This window comes from Pleurodeles waltl, chromosome 3_1 (assembly GCF_031143425.1).
Source record: "Pleurodeles waltl isolate 20211129_DDA chromosome 3_1, aPleWal1.hap1.20221129, whole genome shotgun sequence".
Lineage (NCBI taxonomy): Eukaryota > Metazoa > Chordata > Amphibia > Caudata > Salamandridae > Pleurodeles > Pleurodeles waltl.
Window position 1 is genome coordinate 968,242,514 of NC_090440.1, and position 17,080 is coordinate 968,259,593.

A 17,080-nucleotide genomic window follows, 5' to 3' on the forward strand; every position below is an offset into this window, starting at 1 on the left:
ACAGTTTAGCCAGCACTCTACTCTGATCAATTGGGTACACTTGGGCTGTTTAGGGATTTACAGCTTGGCCAGCCTTGGTTATTATTTTAAGAAAAGATCTTACATCCTGCCTCACTGTCTATCTTGAGGCTCTGCCTTTCTGAGGGGCACCCAGCAGAGCAAAGGCCAAGCAGCCTGCCAGCCTTTGTACACACAGGGGTCTGACCAGAGTGGATGGGGTCAGATGTCCCTAGTTCTGGATCCTGCCTAGAGATCTGGTACTCACATGCCTGTCCATTGACATTTCTGCAGCAGCTCAGAAAGACTGTTGTGAGGGATGTCCTGGCATCCCAGGCTAGCACGCCTGTGTTCTGCACAGGCTGCACCTTGTCCCGACCTTCTCTTTCATTGTTGTGCAGGAGGCTGGACTCGCCGATGCCCATGTGACTGTCCTGTCCCCCACACCCTGGCAGGCAAGCAGGGTCTCTCAAAGCAGACTCCAGAGGGGGTATTAGGGTTGGTTTGGGATGGGCACACAGCTCCTTCTGCTGTCCAGCAGGTTTGGCTACCTGGTTGATACCGCTGGTAGCATACCTTTGTCTCAAAGGTTAAGCTGGACACATAAAAGTACACCTCACCAGTTCAGTAAAACTGTGAATGGCTCATTAAATCAGTTATGTTTCCTTTGATTTCTTCATCTGTTACTTAATTACCTGTGGTAATTCTAGAGCTAATTCATCCCAATAAGAGCTGACCTCCCTGGATGCCTGCATTTTTCAGACCAAGACCAATTCAGGCTCGTCTGGCTGCTTTGATGACTCAAGAAAACCTTGGCCAGATTTCAAGTGCCCATGATACATGTGGATGTCCTATCAACTTTCAGTGGTGCTCGATCCCACACCATGTGCCAACCGGCCATCTAGCAGAGCCTCACCTATGCCCATGAGAAGGGGTGATTTGTGGCAGCCAGGCGCATGACATTGTGACCTCTCAGGGAAATCGTGGTGGGTCAGATCTTATCCCTTTTTCCAGTAACATTCATCTCACACATTCAAAGACAAACAGAAGGAGAAAATAGTTCAATAAATGTTATTGAATCAGCTGTGTTCTATATAAAAAGACATGAACTGCAATAATTAGGATGATAAAACATACTAAAAACAGAATGGTGACAAGAAAAGTAAAACACAAGAAAAGTCCCACTATACTGTCACTATGCGAGGTGTATGATTCCTACCTACACCACTAGTGTTCTGTATTACAGCTCAGCAGGGTAAGCCCTAATCCACCCTTCAGGATCCCTCTGGGAAGACATCACCCTCATACGTGGTGAAAAACCTGTTGTCTATTGAGACATCTTCCCCGTATAGGCCAGGGGGGCCGCAGTCTCAGCAAGCAGCATGCAGTATCCGTCATCTGTCTGGAACCTTCCTCTAACATACCAGGGGCAGAGAGATGTTTTATAATGAAACAGTTAGTCTTCTGAGAAAAGTGTCCCAATGTAAAAATACATATGTTTCGGTGAAATATTACAGACACGATGTACCAATTTGTGCCGGCAACCCTATCTTGTCTCAGCCTTGAACTAACTACAGAGTGAAAGAATGTCAGGTTAAGAAATGCAAATGCATTCCTAAGCAAAAGAACAACAAGATAGAGGAAAATAAAACATCACCACAGATGTGATTGTTTCTAAAAGAATGAAAATTGAATAAAATGAAATGTAACTAGGCTAAAAGGCACGGGCAGCAGGCCTATTTGCTAAAATAATGTGCCCAAAAACACAACTAAAATGACTTCACTGCAGCACATGACTGGCCACACAGGACCAGACCACCAGGCACCTGGAAACAAGGCAGGGTTGGACCACCTTGATATCAGCCATCTGCCAACCATCAGGCTGGCGTCCCCTTGCCCTGGTGGGAGGCACTGAGGGGAAAAGAACCAGGTTCCCCCAGAATGTCAAAGTGACTCACCTGCTTCTTGCACACTTGTAGATGCTTGAGCGGCCTAGTGTGGCTTCTCCTCTCTCCCCTCAAAGCAGTTCACACTGGCTTCGAGGGGCACACATCTCCACCAAGGGGAATTCCCTCATGACCCCGGCTCTTTATCATTCAGGCCCCCCCACCCAAAACAGGCCACTCTTCCATCACTCAATACTTAGGCAGGCTGGGCTCAGGTACCTACAGGCTCAGATGGCAGGGCCTTCAGGGATTCCCAGCCCAGGGAGGAACTGCAATTTGGTTATCCCCACGTGCATGCTGGGTAATCATATGTTCTATTTCAAAGGGCTGTCTCTTGCATTGTGCCCCTTCCAGAAGAGGGATCCCATCCCAGTTCCTCATGTGTTGGTTGGGTCCTCCAGGGTGGAGCCCCAGCGGTTGTGGACCATTCTGGTGACAGGACGCACAAGGGGAGAGCCAAGCCCTGCGTCATGGGTTCCATCTGGTTGGTGGCCGAGGGATTATACTTGCAACATTAGTTGCTCGGGCCGTACACTGTTAATGATCCTTCTACAGGTCCACCTATGGAAACTTTGCTCAACTTTTACGTCTTCTAGTTTCACCATCTTCTCCGTGCTCCACCAGAGCCTTTGCAATCCTCAGCGAGGTTGATCTGTAGATTTCACAAAATCATCCAATTGGTAGTTGGAACTGCCGGGTGTACAGAGGGCAGGGACATAATCATCACAAGTTTATGACCCACATTTACTGGGAATTCCTCATTCATAGGAAATAATTGAAATGCGCAATCCCTATCATGAATGGGGTTCATTGGGTTAACTGCACCTCTCAACAAAGGGTAGATATGCTTATACATGCAGTGTAGTGTGAGTGCCGCCCCGGACATCTTAAGGCATCACATGCCAGTTATTGATTGTTCTCATATGTCTGAATGCCATTTGTTTCTCTAGAACGTTAAACACCCACCACTGGATGTCACATTACTAGTTAACATGGAGGAGTCTTATTCGTTATTGGAATCAACCAGACAAATCACTCCACCTTTTAACCTTCTAAAAACCATCCACAGGATCTGTCAATCCTTTCTCTCTTCAGGCTGGATGAGGTTTCCAGTATTGAGTCAAATTGAGCCACAGGCTTCACGTTGGTGGTGCTCATCTATAAGATCCTTTAACTTTCAGAATCTCATTTACAAGCCCCTTACCCCACGGCTGTGTCAATTATTTTTGACGCAGTGGCAGCGTTGGCGGTGTGATACACTGCTCCATATTTACAAACTGACGCATTGGGCCCAATGCATCTGTTTGCAAAGCCCTGCATCACATTATACCTGTGCCACATATAATGTATGCAGGGTAGGTGTTCCCATGGAAAAAGCCACATAGATCTGACGCAGAGAAATGTAGAACTTTTCGCTTCGTCACTCTATGACTTCACTGTGTCCAAATTTTACCGCCTGATCAGACCAGGTGTAAAATTGATGCAGGGCTTCTTCCAATGGGATTTTCCTCGCATTGCTGGAGTTGCGTTAGTTTAGCAAGTCACTTTAGGACCAACAGATACATCAGAATTTTTTGATGCATCTGTGAAAACATGCACAATGGAGCTCTTTATTGTAAATATAGTGCACACATGGCTTCGTTAGGGGATGTGCGGCAGACACAAGAAATCTGATGCAACGATGATGATGCATCAGTTTCTTGTAAATTAGGACCTCAGTTTTGCAGCCAAACTCTGCCGGATCCCAAAGACTTTTTCTTTCCAGAAGCTTCTCTGTGGCTCATGGAATTAACACATCTGGATAGCTAGTCAGCACTCTTCCTAGTCGTAACTACGAAGGTATCTTATCATATTGAATAATGAAACATTCTTGGCAAATACTTTCCCTTTGGTTTGTTTTGTGTTGGTCCAAGAGGTAGCTTGCGTCAGACCACCAGCTTGATCCCATGATCCAAGTATGAGCTTTCTCGCTACAGCAATTTTAAAGTACCCTATTGGAGCTGGAATTCCCACAGCTGCTGGCACCATACTTTCCCTCCAATGGTACCTTGTTAAAGGATTTAAAGTGTACTCATTCTAATTACAGGGCCTTAAAAGAGTCCTGTACTAGTATCCTTTGCCACTACCTCCACAAGTTGGGAGTGAGTAATTTGTGCACATGCAGCCTTCCTTGAATGTGGTACAATTTTTTCAGCTTTTCTCCCTGTAATTGAACTCTGATTTGTGCGTCTGCAGCATTCCTTGAATGTGGTACCATTTTTTCAGTTTCCCCCGTAATTGAACTCTGATTCTTAGTTACCTTTGGTCATCATGTTATGAAACCATAGCCTCACTGTTACAATGAGAGCCAACACGACAGTGTGGTCCTGTCCGGGCCTAGGAACACTCTTTAAATTGTGGAGGCTGACTTCCAGAGAGGAAGTCTGATGGGATGCTGTTCTGCCTCACTTTGTGGGCAATGAAAGGCAGGCACTGACTTCCTTCGGCCTCTCCTGCACCTGTAGGTGGTCGAACCTTGAGTAACTTGCCTGTGACTCTTGGCAATAAATCATCTGTCTTGTGAATTGATGAAGAAAGCAGCTAGCTGGGATAATCACATTGTATTGCAGGAAACATTGATCATCAACACTTTGAACATACCTTGCAGCCCCAGGTTCCTCCTGGGGCTGTGTCTGTCTGAGGGTTGCTTGAACATCAATTGCCTTGGGGCTGTTGCAGTGGGATCTGTACCCCTTCGTTTCCCCAAAGTCAGACCCTTTATTACCGATCACATGCGCTCCCGTTTCCCAGTCTCACTGTGGAGGTCCATCACCAGCACACCAGGCCTTCCCCACCTTGTTGGAGCAGGCGGGTGCCTCGACTGTCACAGGCCTGAAAAACTCAAGCTGCATGGCTTTGTGCTGTACATGGCTTTCTGTGGTGTTCGATGGCTGGCCACATGGACTGCCTCATGTGCCCACTTCCTCCTGCCTGCCCATAGGTGCTAGTTTCAATGCTGCCCCGATGGGCTTCAGTTTATGATCTGGGAAATTACACACTGCTGTGACCGACTGTGTGAAGGATGCCACCCTTCCTTGGCCCAGAGAATTGGCCTAGCTCACATGCTTCACCATCCGACTAAGAACTCTGGTTAGATGTGGAGGCCAGGGCCAGGGCCATGGGCAGTGTTCAGATCCTTGTCCTTTCATGCAGAGGTGGATCCACTCACAGTTGGTGGCATGGTCCTTCTTTGGCAATAGCCCACTAGGACTTAGTCATGTTTCCTGGTGTACTAGAGTCTGACTGCGGATTAGCCTATGAATCAGGGAACAGTTACCAGAGACAACCATTATTGTTGACTCTCCAGTTCACTCGGCAAAGGTTGTAGACTCTCAGTCAATCTCCCAAGCAATGACAGCTGACCTGCTTGCAGACCAGAAGGGAAGATTCCAATCTAATATGGCACTTTTTCTTCCTGATACTTTTCTTCTCCTAGGTTTTATATTTCTTATTTATATCCAATGAAAGGGAGGTTAGCCCTTCTTATCCTTTGCATCAGAACACAACCATGTATTATGTTTAGGCAGGTCTGTCACCCTTTTCCCCTGAAATTGTTGTCCTGTAGTTTTTCTCTTAGTCTTGGATATCCCCTTTTGCAGACTAATCTCCTGGTCCCATTCCACTCTGTCTGAGGTATCCTATGCCTGGTCTTTCTACATATACCTTTCTTGGCAAACCAAATTGGATTTCATGTTGCAGGCCTTGCCAGGAACTTTTAAAATTTTGACTTTTCCCTCCGGTTGGTGATTCTCTCACAGAAACACCAGCTTTCTCCATGTTCCTCCTTCTGTGGAGGGGCAATGTGGCTATTGAGAGGAGTTGCCCTTACTTTCGACAAACTAAACCACAATAACTAGAGCATCTCTGGGTCCTGCTGGTGATAATCTTTTCATCTCAGGCAGTCTACTTCCTGGTGCCTTCAGTAGCACAGGGAGACAGCTGAAGGTTCCCTTCCTGGCTTTGCCTCCTTTTACACTAGTATGAAAAGCTCCTGCAGTAAGAAAGTGAACAAAGGATATGCCCGTGAAGTGAACTCATACCAACCCCTACTGAAGCTGACTTTCCAATTGTCACATCAAGTTCAGGAAAAAAGTCAAGTATCTCATTACAATAATCAGCTGTCACAAAATACCATCTCATAAACAAGTGATGGAGATGGTAGCCATCCATCCTAAGAGGAACACCATTTTGAGAGGTTCAGAGAGTTTAGCTCTCTTGTTGTGAACAACACACCATATTCACATATAGCACTCATTAAGAGGTTCGTAGTATAGGTCTCTTAATCCCCAAAAAATACTGAGTATATGTGAATGCTACAATGAGGAGCTGATTGTCATCTGGATTTTTGATCATACAGTCAGTCAGAGCCACTGCTTAATCCACTTGTCCATCTGTCCCTTAGCCAGCCAACCAGCTACTAACTTACTATCAGGCGTGTCTCAAAGGTTGACAAATCCCCACCCACTATGCTTGCAAGGCACCATATATACATTGCTAAAGTTTCTATTAACAAATCATTTACATTTTTGCTATCCATTTAATTCAATGGAACATAACAATTAAGTTAAGTTTTCAAATTAAAGTCCAGGACAAGGAATTGCCAGATAACATGGAGAAATGCTGCAACCATATTTGACTACTAGATGAATCACAATCCCAGACAGAGAGATAAACACAAACACAGTGCACAGATCTCAAAGGATCATTATTTGTCTCCTCCCGGCAGGGCCTCCTACTGTCCTATTTTCTCCATTTGGTCTTAGGCTGCACTTATACCTGCTACATTGGCATAAGAGGATGTCTGATACTGTCAATGATTTGCCAGGTGTCTTCCATGCGAGCCATGGTGAACCTGAGCACGGAAAAGTTTGCATTGTCTTTGTGTCCATCGCTGGATACTGGATTGTTTGAATCCAATGCACAGGAGAAACCTTCATTGGGCATCTTTCTGCTCAGTTGTAGGACTGTCATACTTCAGAGGTACAGTGTAGCATGGCCTCGGGTTGATGCTCTACACTCCTAGAGGTTTTTCCTATTGAGTCCTTGTAAGAAATTCTGTTATTGGCTAATGTGGTGGAAGTCGCCCACAATCCTTGTCAGTGTAAACCACAAAAGCCACTAAATTAAGCTGTGCTTAACCCTTTGATGACTTGGCACCAAAGCATTCAAGCATATATTAGAAGCACTGTATAAACCATTTATTCAGCACACAAACAACAATAAAGTGACAGCACAACACAAAAAGAATCCCAAACCAATCTAGAAAAATGTAATAAATAAAATGGTATGAGAACTACATAAATCCAATCACTAGACGCAGATATATGAACTACCAAGTTTCTAGATAGATATAGCATTTATAAGCACAAAGTGATACTCATGGTCATGTGGTCCTAATAGCCCAGGGGAAAGCCACAAGTTCAGGCTGACTGCGATAGAGTGCCTGCCGGATACACAGACTACGTTACTCCAGATGAAAAGGTCACCTTATCAAAGTCTGGCATGAAGAGTCCACCTTGCGGTGGAGGAGGATGTGAGGAGCAGGAAGAGTGGCGGCTTTGCTTTAGCTTATAGTGCAGATCTTGGGTTGCTGGTCACTGCTGGCTGTCCCTGTGGCACAAAGAGTTGGGTTCACCAGATCTTTGTGTTGGCAGTCGTTATAGGCGGCACATTCTCTGCACAAACAGGTCCATTTGTGGGTCAAGAAGCCCAAAATTGCAGGAGTTTTCCTTTTCTTGCAGAGGAGTGCACTCTGATGCCTGCCAAGGGTCCAGATCCTGAGGCGGCACATTTTGGGGATGTAGGACTCATTCTTGCAGACGTCAGCAGAGCTCAGACAGGGCCAGTTGCAACAGGTCAGCTGGGCACTTGCAGGGAGGCCTCTGGAGCTTCTTGTGTCCTTATAGCTCAGTGTAAGAGATTAGCCAACTGACCCTTGGAGTCACCCAGTTAGCCTGGGATAAAGGGAGCAAGTCCAGTCTTTCACTTAAGAACGCGTCCAACTTTTTACATATAATGCACTGTGCCCTATAGGCTTTTTATGACTTACCCTAGGGGTGACTTAAATGAATTAAAACAGAAGGTTTAGGCCTTACAAAAGGTTCATTTTGCCAGGTCCTGTCTGTAGTTTAAAACTACACTACAGGCTGCCATGGCAGGTGTGGGCCATGTTTTAAAGAGCTACTTTAGTGAGGGGTACTACATGTGCTGCAGGCCCACTAGTAGCATTTAATGTATGGGCCCTGGGTATATGTAGTACCATAGACTAGGGACATACATGTGAATTAAATGGCCAATATATATAGACAAATCTTACACTATTTTAGGGAGAGAGCTCAAGTACTTAAGCACTGGTTAGTAGTGGTATTGCACAGAGTCCCCATGCCAACAAAAACACATAAGAAATACAGGAGGGGTGAAATCAAAGTGTTTGAGGGTCATCCTGCAGAAAGGACCAAGTCCAACAGTATTCTACTACATTTTCTTGATGTTGGTTTGGAGTGTTTGTTTTCATCTCTTCTTTTTCTTCCTGGATGATACAAACTGTTTCCCTCTTTGCCCTCTCACTCATTGGTGATAGGTCATTGTTCTAAGTTAAACCTTCCAGATTCATGTCTTCTTGCTCCTCTTGGTTCTCTTTTTTTGCTTTCCAGTATACAGACATGTCACCTATTTTGTTTTTTGTCTAAGCAGATGTTCAGTGGGTATCTCTTGTTACACCCTGTGCAACTGTGATACTTCCCTGTCTTTATAGAATTGTCTGGTTACAGTAGCTCTCAGAAACAACAAGGTGATGTATGGAATACTTGCATTAATCTCATCCACTGGTAATCACTTGGGGTCGCATCCCAATACAACACACTTCAGTTTGGACCCAGCCATGTGCAAATCAGTTTTGGCCCTTTAGAGTAGCACTCAGGCCTCTATATCTGAGGTGGGGATTTGTGTCAGATATTTAGACTGCTTTTTTTACTCAGTGCCCCAGGTCCAAGGTATTACATTCTTCAGTGATCGATGCAAAATCTGGCCTCTGGCTGTGGTGTAGGTCAAGTTTTGTTCCCCTCCATTTGCACCTTTGGATGTGCTGCAAAGGATATTGATGGGGGATTGGCATTTTTGGTGTTCTTCCCCAATAGCGCACACTTTGGGCTAGAGATTGGTAGTGTGAATTGCTTGTCTTGAGAATCCTCCCATTCATAAAGTGTTCCTGTCATACTGGATTTCTGATTGCATTAGTCTTTTTTACCAGGGGGACGTCGACTTTCTTACTTACTCTGACTGATTTTTCATGTCCTCTCGTTTTCATGGTGTCCTTGCTGTGCTCTCTTATTGTGCAGAGTGTGCTGCTGGTTTATGTATTGTAGGTGGTTGATAGTGCCATTCTGGCTCAAGAGGGCTTTTGTCTTTTACTGCAGTTTGGGTTAGGAGGTTAGATTCTTCTTTCAGCAGTTCCTTCCATGTGAGAGCACAAAGAAAGTCCTATTTGGACATTTCCGGTTCTTGTGTGAAGGCCGGGAGCTCTTCTGGGTAGGTGCTGATGAGACTACTGTATCGACGGTTCTACCACATTGGTCAGATTTCTTATCCAGAGTTCGAGGGGGTAGCAACGAGAGGTTTTACACACGTAGCACGTTTCAACATGTCTATTGTGCAACTGCTTTTCTGCTGCACTGTTGTGCTGCATTGTAGGTATTGCTCAACTGTAAAGATCATTTGACCTTTGCATGCATTTGTGTAGCATGAGTTATTTCTGCTCACTCCTTCTCAGCAGTTGTTCTGCTATTTCTCAGAGTTGTAATCATTGAAACATGAGAGTGAATGGGAAGGGAATGTTTCATTCAGTTACCAGTAATCCCACTACTCTGAGATCAGTATTCCTCATTACAGTGATTACGACCGTTCAACACTGCTGTTCGGTCTCTGAAGCTGGTCATCCTGGGAGTTTGGGGGCAGTAAAGAGCATCTTCTTGCAGGGAGGTCCTTGTGTTTTCCTACTGGAGGATTTAGGCAAAGCCAATGTTCATTCGGAAATGTAAATAGGGAAATAAAGTGCCAGTAGATTCAGAGTCCTGTAACATCTGTAATGAGAGGAATGTGGAAGAATGGACTCAGAGAACTGGACCTACAGATAAGCAAGTGAAACATAATACCAAAGCGGAAATCTCTCTGTACGTTACTCTGTTTTTGAAGGTGGTTCACTTTAAATGCAAATAATATTTTACAACTGTAAGAAAGTGGATTATTCATTGGGTAGTTTGCTAACCAGCTCAAGGAATAATCAAAACTCTTGTCGGGGTGAATCTTTGAAGTCAGTAAATTAACTTGAGTTCAACACCCTGGCACAAAGCAGACAGGCTTAACTGAGAGGAAATGGGTAAATAATTCATGCAGTACATAAAGAGTAAAAAAATTGTCAAAATTAAGAACAATAAAAATCCTAAACCTTTATTTTTGGCTGAATTGTGAAAATTAGTTCCTTTTAACTAGTAGCAGATGCTTAGTGATCCTTAATTGATAGCTGTTTGATAGACATGCCTCTATCCACTGAAATCTGAAAGAAAGAGAGACGTGTTACACTCCTTTAATGGCTGATTGACAGAACTTCAGTCCTACAATGATGACCCAATGTTAGTCATGCTGTTTACCATTAGTGTGTAGTCTTCCATTGGTGGTTCATTGATATGCATCCTTGGTACCCCAAGAGGCTTAGGTGTGATACAAAAAAGCAAATACATAAATGTACGCTTCTCCATGGATGATTGATGTGTTGTTCTTTATTGATAGCTGATTGAAAGACGTATTTTCCATTACAGATGTCTCACCTACATGCATTTGCTTCCTTTCATTGATGGTTGGTTGATGGTCGGTGATTGCTTTAATAAAACTGATGTTCTTTTTTCACAATTATCTGATAGGTATATGTCTACTATTGATGCCTTAATAATATGCACTAGTTTTCCTCATTTGATGCGGTGACACCTGATTGATATATGTGTGTTGTTCAACCATTGCTGCCTTGATGACTGAGAAATCAATGTGTGCTGTTCTCCATTGATGTAGTGACAGCTGATTGATAACTGTGTGCTCTTCTCCATTAGTGCATTGATAGGTGATTGATAGATGTGTGCTGTTCTCTACAAATGCAGTGAAGACTGACTGATAAAATTATGCTGCCTTCATTGATGCATTGATGATTTATTTATCGGTGGCTGCTGTTCTTCGCTGATGGTTGATAAGTGTGTTCTCTTCAACATTGTTGTTCGATTGATAGGCATATACTCTTCTTCATAGATGCAGTGATGGTTGATTGATATATCCATATTGTTGTCAATTGATGAACTGATGGATGATTGATAGGCATTCGCTGTTACCCATTGATGTCCTGACTGGCGAGTGATAGACAAGTGCTGCTCCCCCCTCGATGCACTCATAGGTGATTGATAAGCCTCTGCTATTCTCTATTGATGGTTGATTGGAATGTGTGAATTGTTCTTCATTGATGCACTGATGGTTGATTAAAAGGAGTGTGCTGTTCTCCAATGGTGATTGAAAAACTATCCGCCAATGGTAGTGAATAATACATTTGCTGTCCTCCATCAATAGGTCATTGATAGGCATGTTGTTTTGCATAAATGTTTCCAACTTGGGCATTGTTTAACCATTTCTTTTATTTTCCAGGTTTGCACTTAGGCGGGCCATAGAAAAGAAGCAACCTGTCCACATCCTGGTTCCTACGACAGTTTGACTTGGTTTTGTGTGCAATTTATTTGTATGCATTAAACAATACCTAATAAAATGTTGCTCCTCACATATCTTGCGACGGGGAATTTATAGTGTATGTGTATTTTTCCCACTAATGGATCAATTCCAAATTACGGACAGAAAAGCAACAGACACAATTCCTGCCTTTTGCTTTATACGTGGCAATCTGCAGTTAAATAACCTAAAATGGTGCTCATTTATTTCCATTCGGTCCTTCAAGATGCACACATTGGGTCAGATCAGCAAACAGGTGAACAAACAATTTGGTAATGTAGGAGGCCGGAAATTGTTATGCAGTACTGCGTATTCCAGAGTCTATTGCTTTGCCCTCATATTCCTGAATACACCAGTAGACCAGGTAATGTCCAGTCCGTATTTGTTTTCCTTACCGCAAGTTTACTAACAGCGTTTAGATCGATTCTAAATGCTTTCGATCTTGTACCAAATAGATCAGAGGAATAAGTTCAAAAAGCGATTGCTCAAGAGTACACAGTTTAACGAAATGTGAAGGCTGAGTGTAAACCCCATGCCTCTTGGTGCCACACTTCCCAGCAAGACCACAACTAGGGTGCCAGTGATAACATGGAAAGGTCAATGAACTGCGCTCCTAGAAAAATGTCCTTGTGTTGAGGGCCCTGCCCCTATTTCTAATTCAGTGTTTATTTAGTTAGATATGGAGCATAGCAATGGTGTATGTTCATCTTTCTCAACTCTACAACTTGTTTGCCTTCCTGTCAAGGAGTTTTTTTCTAGCGCTTGTATCCTGCCTATTTCTGAGTACCACTCCTCGAAAGTATAATATAATAAAAGAAAACCGGCAGAAGTAGAGTGTGAGACTCTTCTGTTAGGTTCTGGGGCAGTAGGTAGTTACTGGGCAGCGTCCATTGTGGATACTGATGTTTTCCGTTAATGTTTCAGGTCTTGATACTATTTCATTCTATTTAGACAATGGAGTTACTCATTTTTAAAACTTGCCTCTTAAAATGTGCCAATAGTGAGTTGTCAAGGTTTATTCCAGGAGGTGGTAAAGAAAGGTGACACCGTAATCAGACACAAAAAGCTCAAGGTTCAGCCAAGCCTTATATCTTTGAAAATGTCCGGCTCTGGAGGGAGGGATTGTTGAATTAAATCCCATAGCTGCTCTTTGTGTTTCATAATCCCTCCTACTCTCCACAAATGTCTTCTGGTGTGTTCGTGCATGCCAAGGGCTCCATGCACGTACGATGTTTCTGCTCCTGTTCCCTCTGGGATGCTCATTTGAAGCACCTTTTCACCCTCTCTCTTAAAAACTTTTTAATCATCATTTTGAAATGTGAATTTCAATCTGTATACTTCTTCATTAGCCATTCTTTGTATTACACATTTTTTCTGTTAATGTTTCAGATTAATTTATTGATTAGTGCATTAAAAAACTTTAAAAATAAATATTTTGCTCATTTGCCATTACTTTGAGTTGAACGATTTTTTAAATCCTTTTTAATAGCAGTATTGTCGGAAGTGTTTGAGAGTTTATTTAGTACATGACATATAACATCATGAATGTAATATTGATTTTCGTTCAGAGACCCCTCACAATAGTTTCTACTGGAAGAATAGTTTTTTCACAAGGAGTGTTTTTAGTGACAGAGTTTTAGGACGTTTTTCATAATGCTTTGAGCTTAGAGCAATGTTGGTCAACGATAAAGCTGGCAAATTGGTCCTTGTTTCCACAACATGAATTATCTAAAACCCATGCGGCCTCAAAGTGCTGCCACATGTTTGAATTATGATTTAAATCACTGGTTCAGCGCTACCTGTGATTCAACGCTTGTTTTACCACCTCATCAATTCCCTTTAGGCAATATCTGCCATAATATTTGTGGCCAGGCTAATGTGGTTAGTGTAATGTCGTGCTGTACATTCGGGCCGAGAGACCATTATGAACGGTGCCATTATTAAGTTATACAACCATTAGAGTAAAATTCAGTACCTAGGGCCAGTGCTTATCATACATGTAGCCCTTTCACTACTTTGGTGCACATAATTGATCTTGACACAGTTCCAGTAAACCTCAACATTAAGAGCAAAGGTCATTTTGCACAAACGGAGGTCTACCTTTTATTAATCGGCCTTGTTAGAAGCACCAGAAGAGATGTTTTTTCTCTTTTTTTTCATAGTTATCTTTGTTGGCATTCTTCACCTTCCTAAGTACAATGTCTGCTTCAATTCCTCTCCCATACCAACACCTCTACAAAGTGGTAGCAACACATTCGTGAAGTGGTTCATGGCAACATACTCTCAATTCTAAATGATAAATGTGTGCGCAATTCTGCACACAGTGGATACATGTGTGCGCAATTCTTCACACCGTGGATAAATGTGTGTGCAATTTTGCACACAGTGAATAAATGTGTGCACAATTCTGCACGCACGCAGTCGATAAAAGTGTGCGCAATTCTGCACGCACGCAGTCGATAAAAGTGTGCGCAATTCTGCACGCACACAGTCGATAAATGTGTGGACCCTACATGGGGAAAAATAATTAGAAGGAACACTTGTGCCCAGTGTGCAAATTGCCTCCGTGCGCACAGAGTCCTGCGAAGTGATAATGGAAAGTTCGCCACATTATGTAAAATCACAGAGCAACGCCCCTCAGTGTCTCTGAGAGGAAGGGGATCTCACAGCGCGATCCTGAGCTTATCTCAAAGAGTATTCTGCATGTCTAACTCACCACCACAGGGTAATTTTCAATGTAAAACCTTAGTGTGTACAATTAAAATCGTGAATCACTTTGTAAACCTTCACTTGGAACCTTAGGTTTGAGGCACTGCCCAGTCCAACATATAAGCTCACACTGTAACTGACCATATAAGGCAGCGGTGTCACCCGCCTGAGAAGGCTCTATGAGCATGCAAACAATGTGTTACTCAAAGTGTAACTGTCACTGGAATCACTGTGTAGCTTTGATAGTGTATCTGTTTAGTTGTTGTACTTGTATTGGTTACTGAACAAGAGGATGAGGCAAGGCATGCGATGAATGAGATAGTAAGAGGACATCCCAATATTATCATGTTCCAAGGAGATGTGAACTACTTTTACAGGATTATGTACTATTTATGGCGTATAATGATGTAACAGTCCTAATATGTCATGTCCCTTATCTGAAGCACACCACTTTCCATTTATGGGTTTCCCCAGAAAGTCTAAAAATGCTTCAAAATATCCACTGAGTTTATGCCTTTGATCACGTTGTGGATGTGACATTAGAAGCAATAGGGCCTGTATTTATACTTTTTTAGCACCGCATTTGTGCCGCTTTTTGACGCAAAAGTGGCTCAAACTTACAAAATACAATTGTGTCAAAAAATGACCGTAAAAAGTGTAATTATGGGCCTATGTTTTCTGCCCACCTTGTTCCACTGAATGCTCCTGTAGACACAGTTGTAATCATGACCCCTGAAGCAATCATTAATTCAAATACAATACAATCTTTGATGTTGAAGGTTGCAATATCCTGAATCCTTCAATCATTTCAGTCCATCCACCAGTCCTTCTTCCTTCGCTTCACTCAACACGCAAATGTTAATTCTCTTTGACTTGTTTTTGCTTACTCTTGCAGTATGGCAGTTGCTGCTGGCTAAAACAAAACATGTAACTCGCAGGGTGTTCTATGCAATCAAATTCTAACATTGATACTAATGGCATTGCCTGCCCTCTGGTCCCCTGACCTGTTTACATTTCTTCTCCACATTTCTGTCCAATATATTCACAGCATACACTTACTCCCCATCACCTGCTTTTACCTAGTTTGTTTCTCCTTATGTATTTTGGATACTGAAGGGGAGGGGGGACATCCCGGCACTCAGTTTGCCCGAATGCATCATGGTAAATTCAGTGCATGATAACACTTACTTCAGTCATAGTCCTTAATTTTTCACCCATGTTGGTGCAGCCTGTGCATTCAGTTGCATTTATTCCTTTATCTGTAGAGAGCAACACTTTGGGGGTGCTGGAAAAGCTGCCCAAAGTCTTCCCAGGTCTCTTTACCACTCACTGGCACAGCTGCATCAACACAAGCTTGACAGCTCGGTAGCTCAAGGGAGCCTTTTCAAACAGAAGAGCTGAGAGCTGGGCACACTGCCTCACATCACAGCACTCAATTTTCCCCAATGCATCATGGTTAATGCAGTGCCTGGTAACACTTACTTTAATAGTAGTCCTTAATTTTTAACCCTTGTTGGTACAGCCTGTGCACTAAATCTAAAACCTTACATCTTAATTGTCACTTAGAAAGAGCTAAAGGGGTCTGTGAAGATTACATTTGAACAGGGTGCCTGCAGAGAAAGCTTTACCAAGAAATGTAAATACATGTTCTGCTGATAAATCAACTTTATAAGAGTGTCGTCTTTATTAATGGAAGTATGAGTTTAAAAGCACTGAGCAAAAATAATGAAGAGACTGCAATGACCCATTAAGGTTTGAATGCCAGGGAAATTAGCAGAACTTGGATGTTGAACTAATCAGCTACAGTGAATAAGGACTCTGAAAGGAGGCACTTTGTACTTTAACTTCCAGAATGCCACAGGGATGATAAAATGCAGGTTAATGAGAGCTATTTGTGCCTACAAACTGAAATCGCCTGAGGAAAACAGAATGTTGAATCGCGTCATGGTGTTTGATGTACTGCTCTGTGAATAAATGGAATCTGCTAAATCCAAACTTCTGGGAGTGCAGCAATTCTTGTTTGGCAATATATATAAATATATATATTTTTTTCACGTAAAAAAACAAAGGGTTCAGGGACGTTATAGTCAGGTTCTGAATTTACTCATACAAAACCACAGAAATTCAGCAGTTAAGTTAGTTATTTCAAGTAACTATAACTCACGCCCTAAGGTAACTATAACTCATACCCTCACCATGCACTGCTAATTACCCCAGATATTACAGCACTCATGACAACTTCTATAACATCATTAAAAATATAAATGAAACAATAGCAGTCAAATTATTGTATAAAAACTGTGCATGGCGGAGGCGTAAGTTATAGTTACCTTAGGGTGCAAGTTGGGGGTCGAGAAAGGAGTTTTGTTTGAGGTAGTCAGTGAGCTGTTGGTTGATGGCTTTCTCGAGCACTTTGTCAGGGAAGGGGAGCAGGGAGATGAGTCTGTAGTTTTTTAGGTTACTGGGGTCGGCGGAGTGTTTCTGTAGGAGGGGTCTGACCTTTGTGTGCTTCCGTTCATCCGGGAAGGTTGCCATGGAGGTGTTGAGGATGTGGGTTAGTTCCATGCTAGTAGTGTTGGCTCTGAGGTAAAAAAAAAGCCGGTGGGGGCCGCCACAGTAGATACCACAACCTG

The 17,080-nt window shown here is 43.0% G+C and overlaps 1 protein-coding gene across 1 annotated transcript in view; it reads left to right on the plus strand.

Annotated features, from left to right (window-relative positions):
- Positions 1 to 11,790, plus strand: part of LOC138284834 (uromodulin-like) — a 68,320-nt gene extending 56,530 nt beyond the window's left edge. Inside the window, exon 8 of the mRNA XM_069224022.1 lies at positions 11,661 to 11,790. Coding sequence (XP_069080123.1) covers positions 11,661 to 11,672 — 12 coding nt within the window. The 3' untranslated portion in view covers positions 11,673 to 11,790. The remainder of the gene's footprint in view (positions 1 to 11,660) is intronic.
- The last annotated feature ends 5,290 nt before the right edge of the window (positions 11,791 to 17,080 follow it).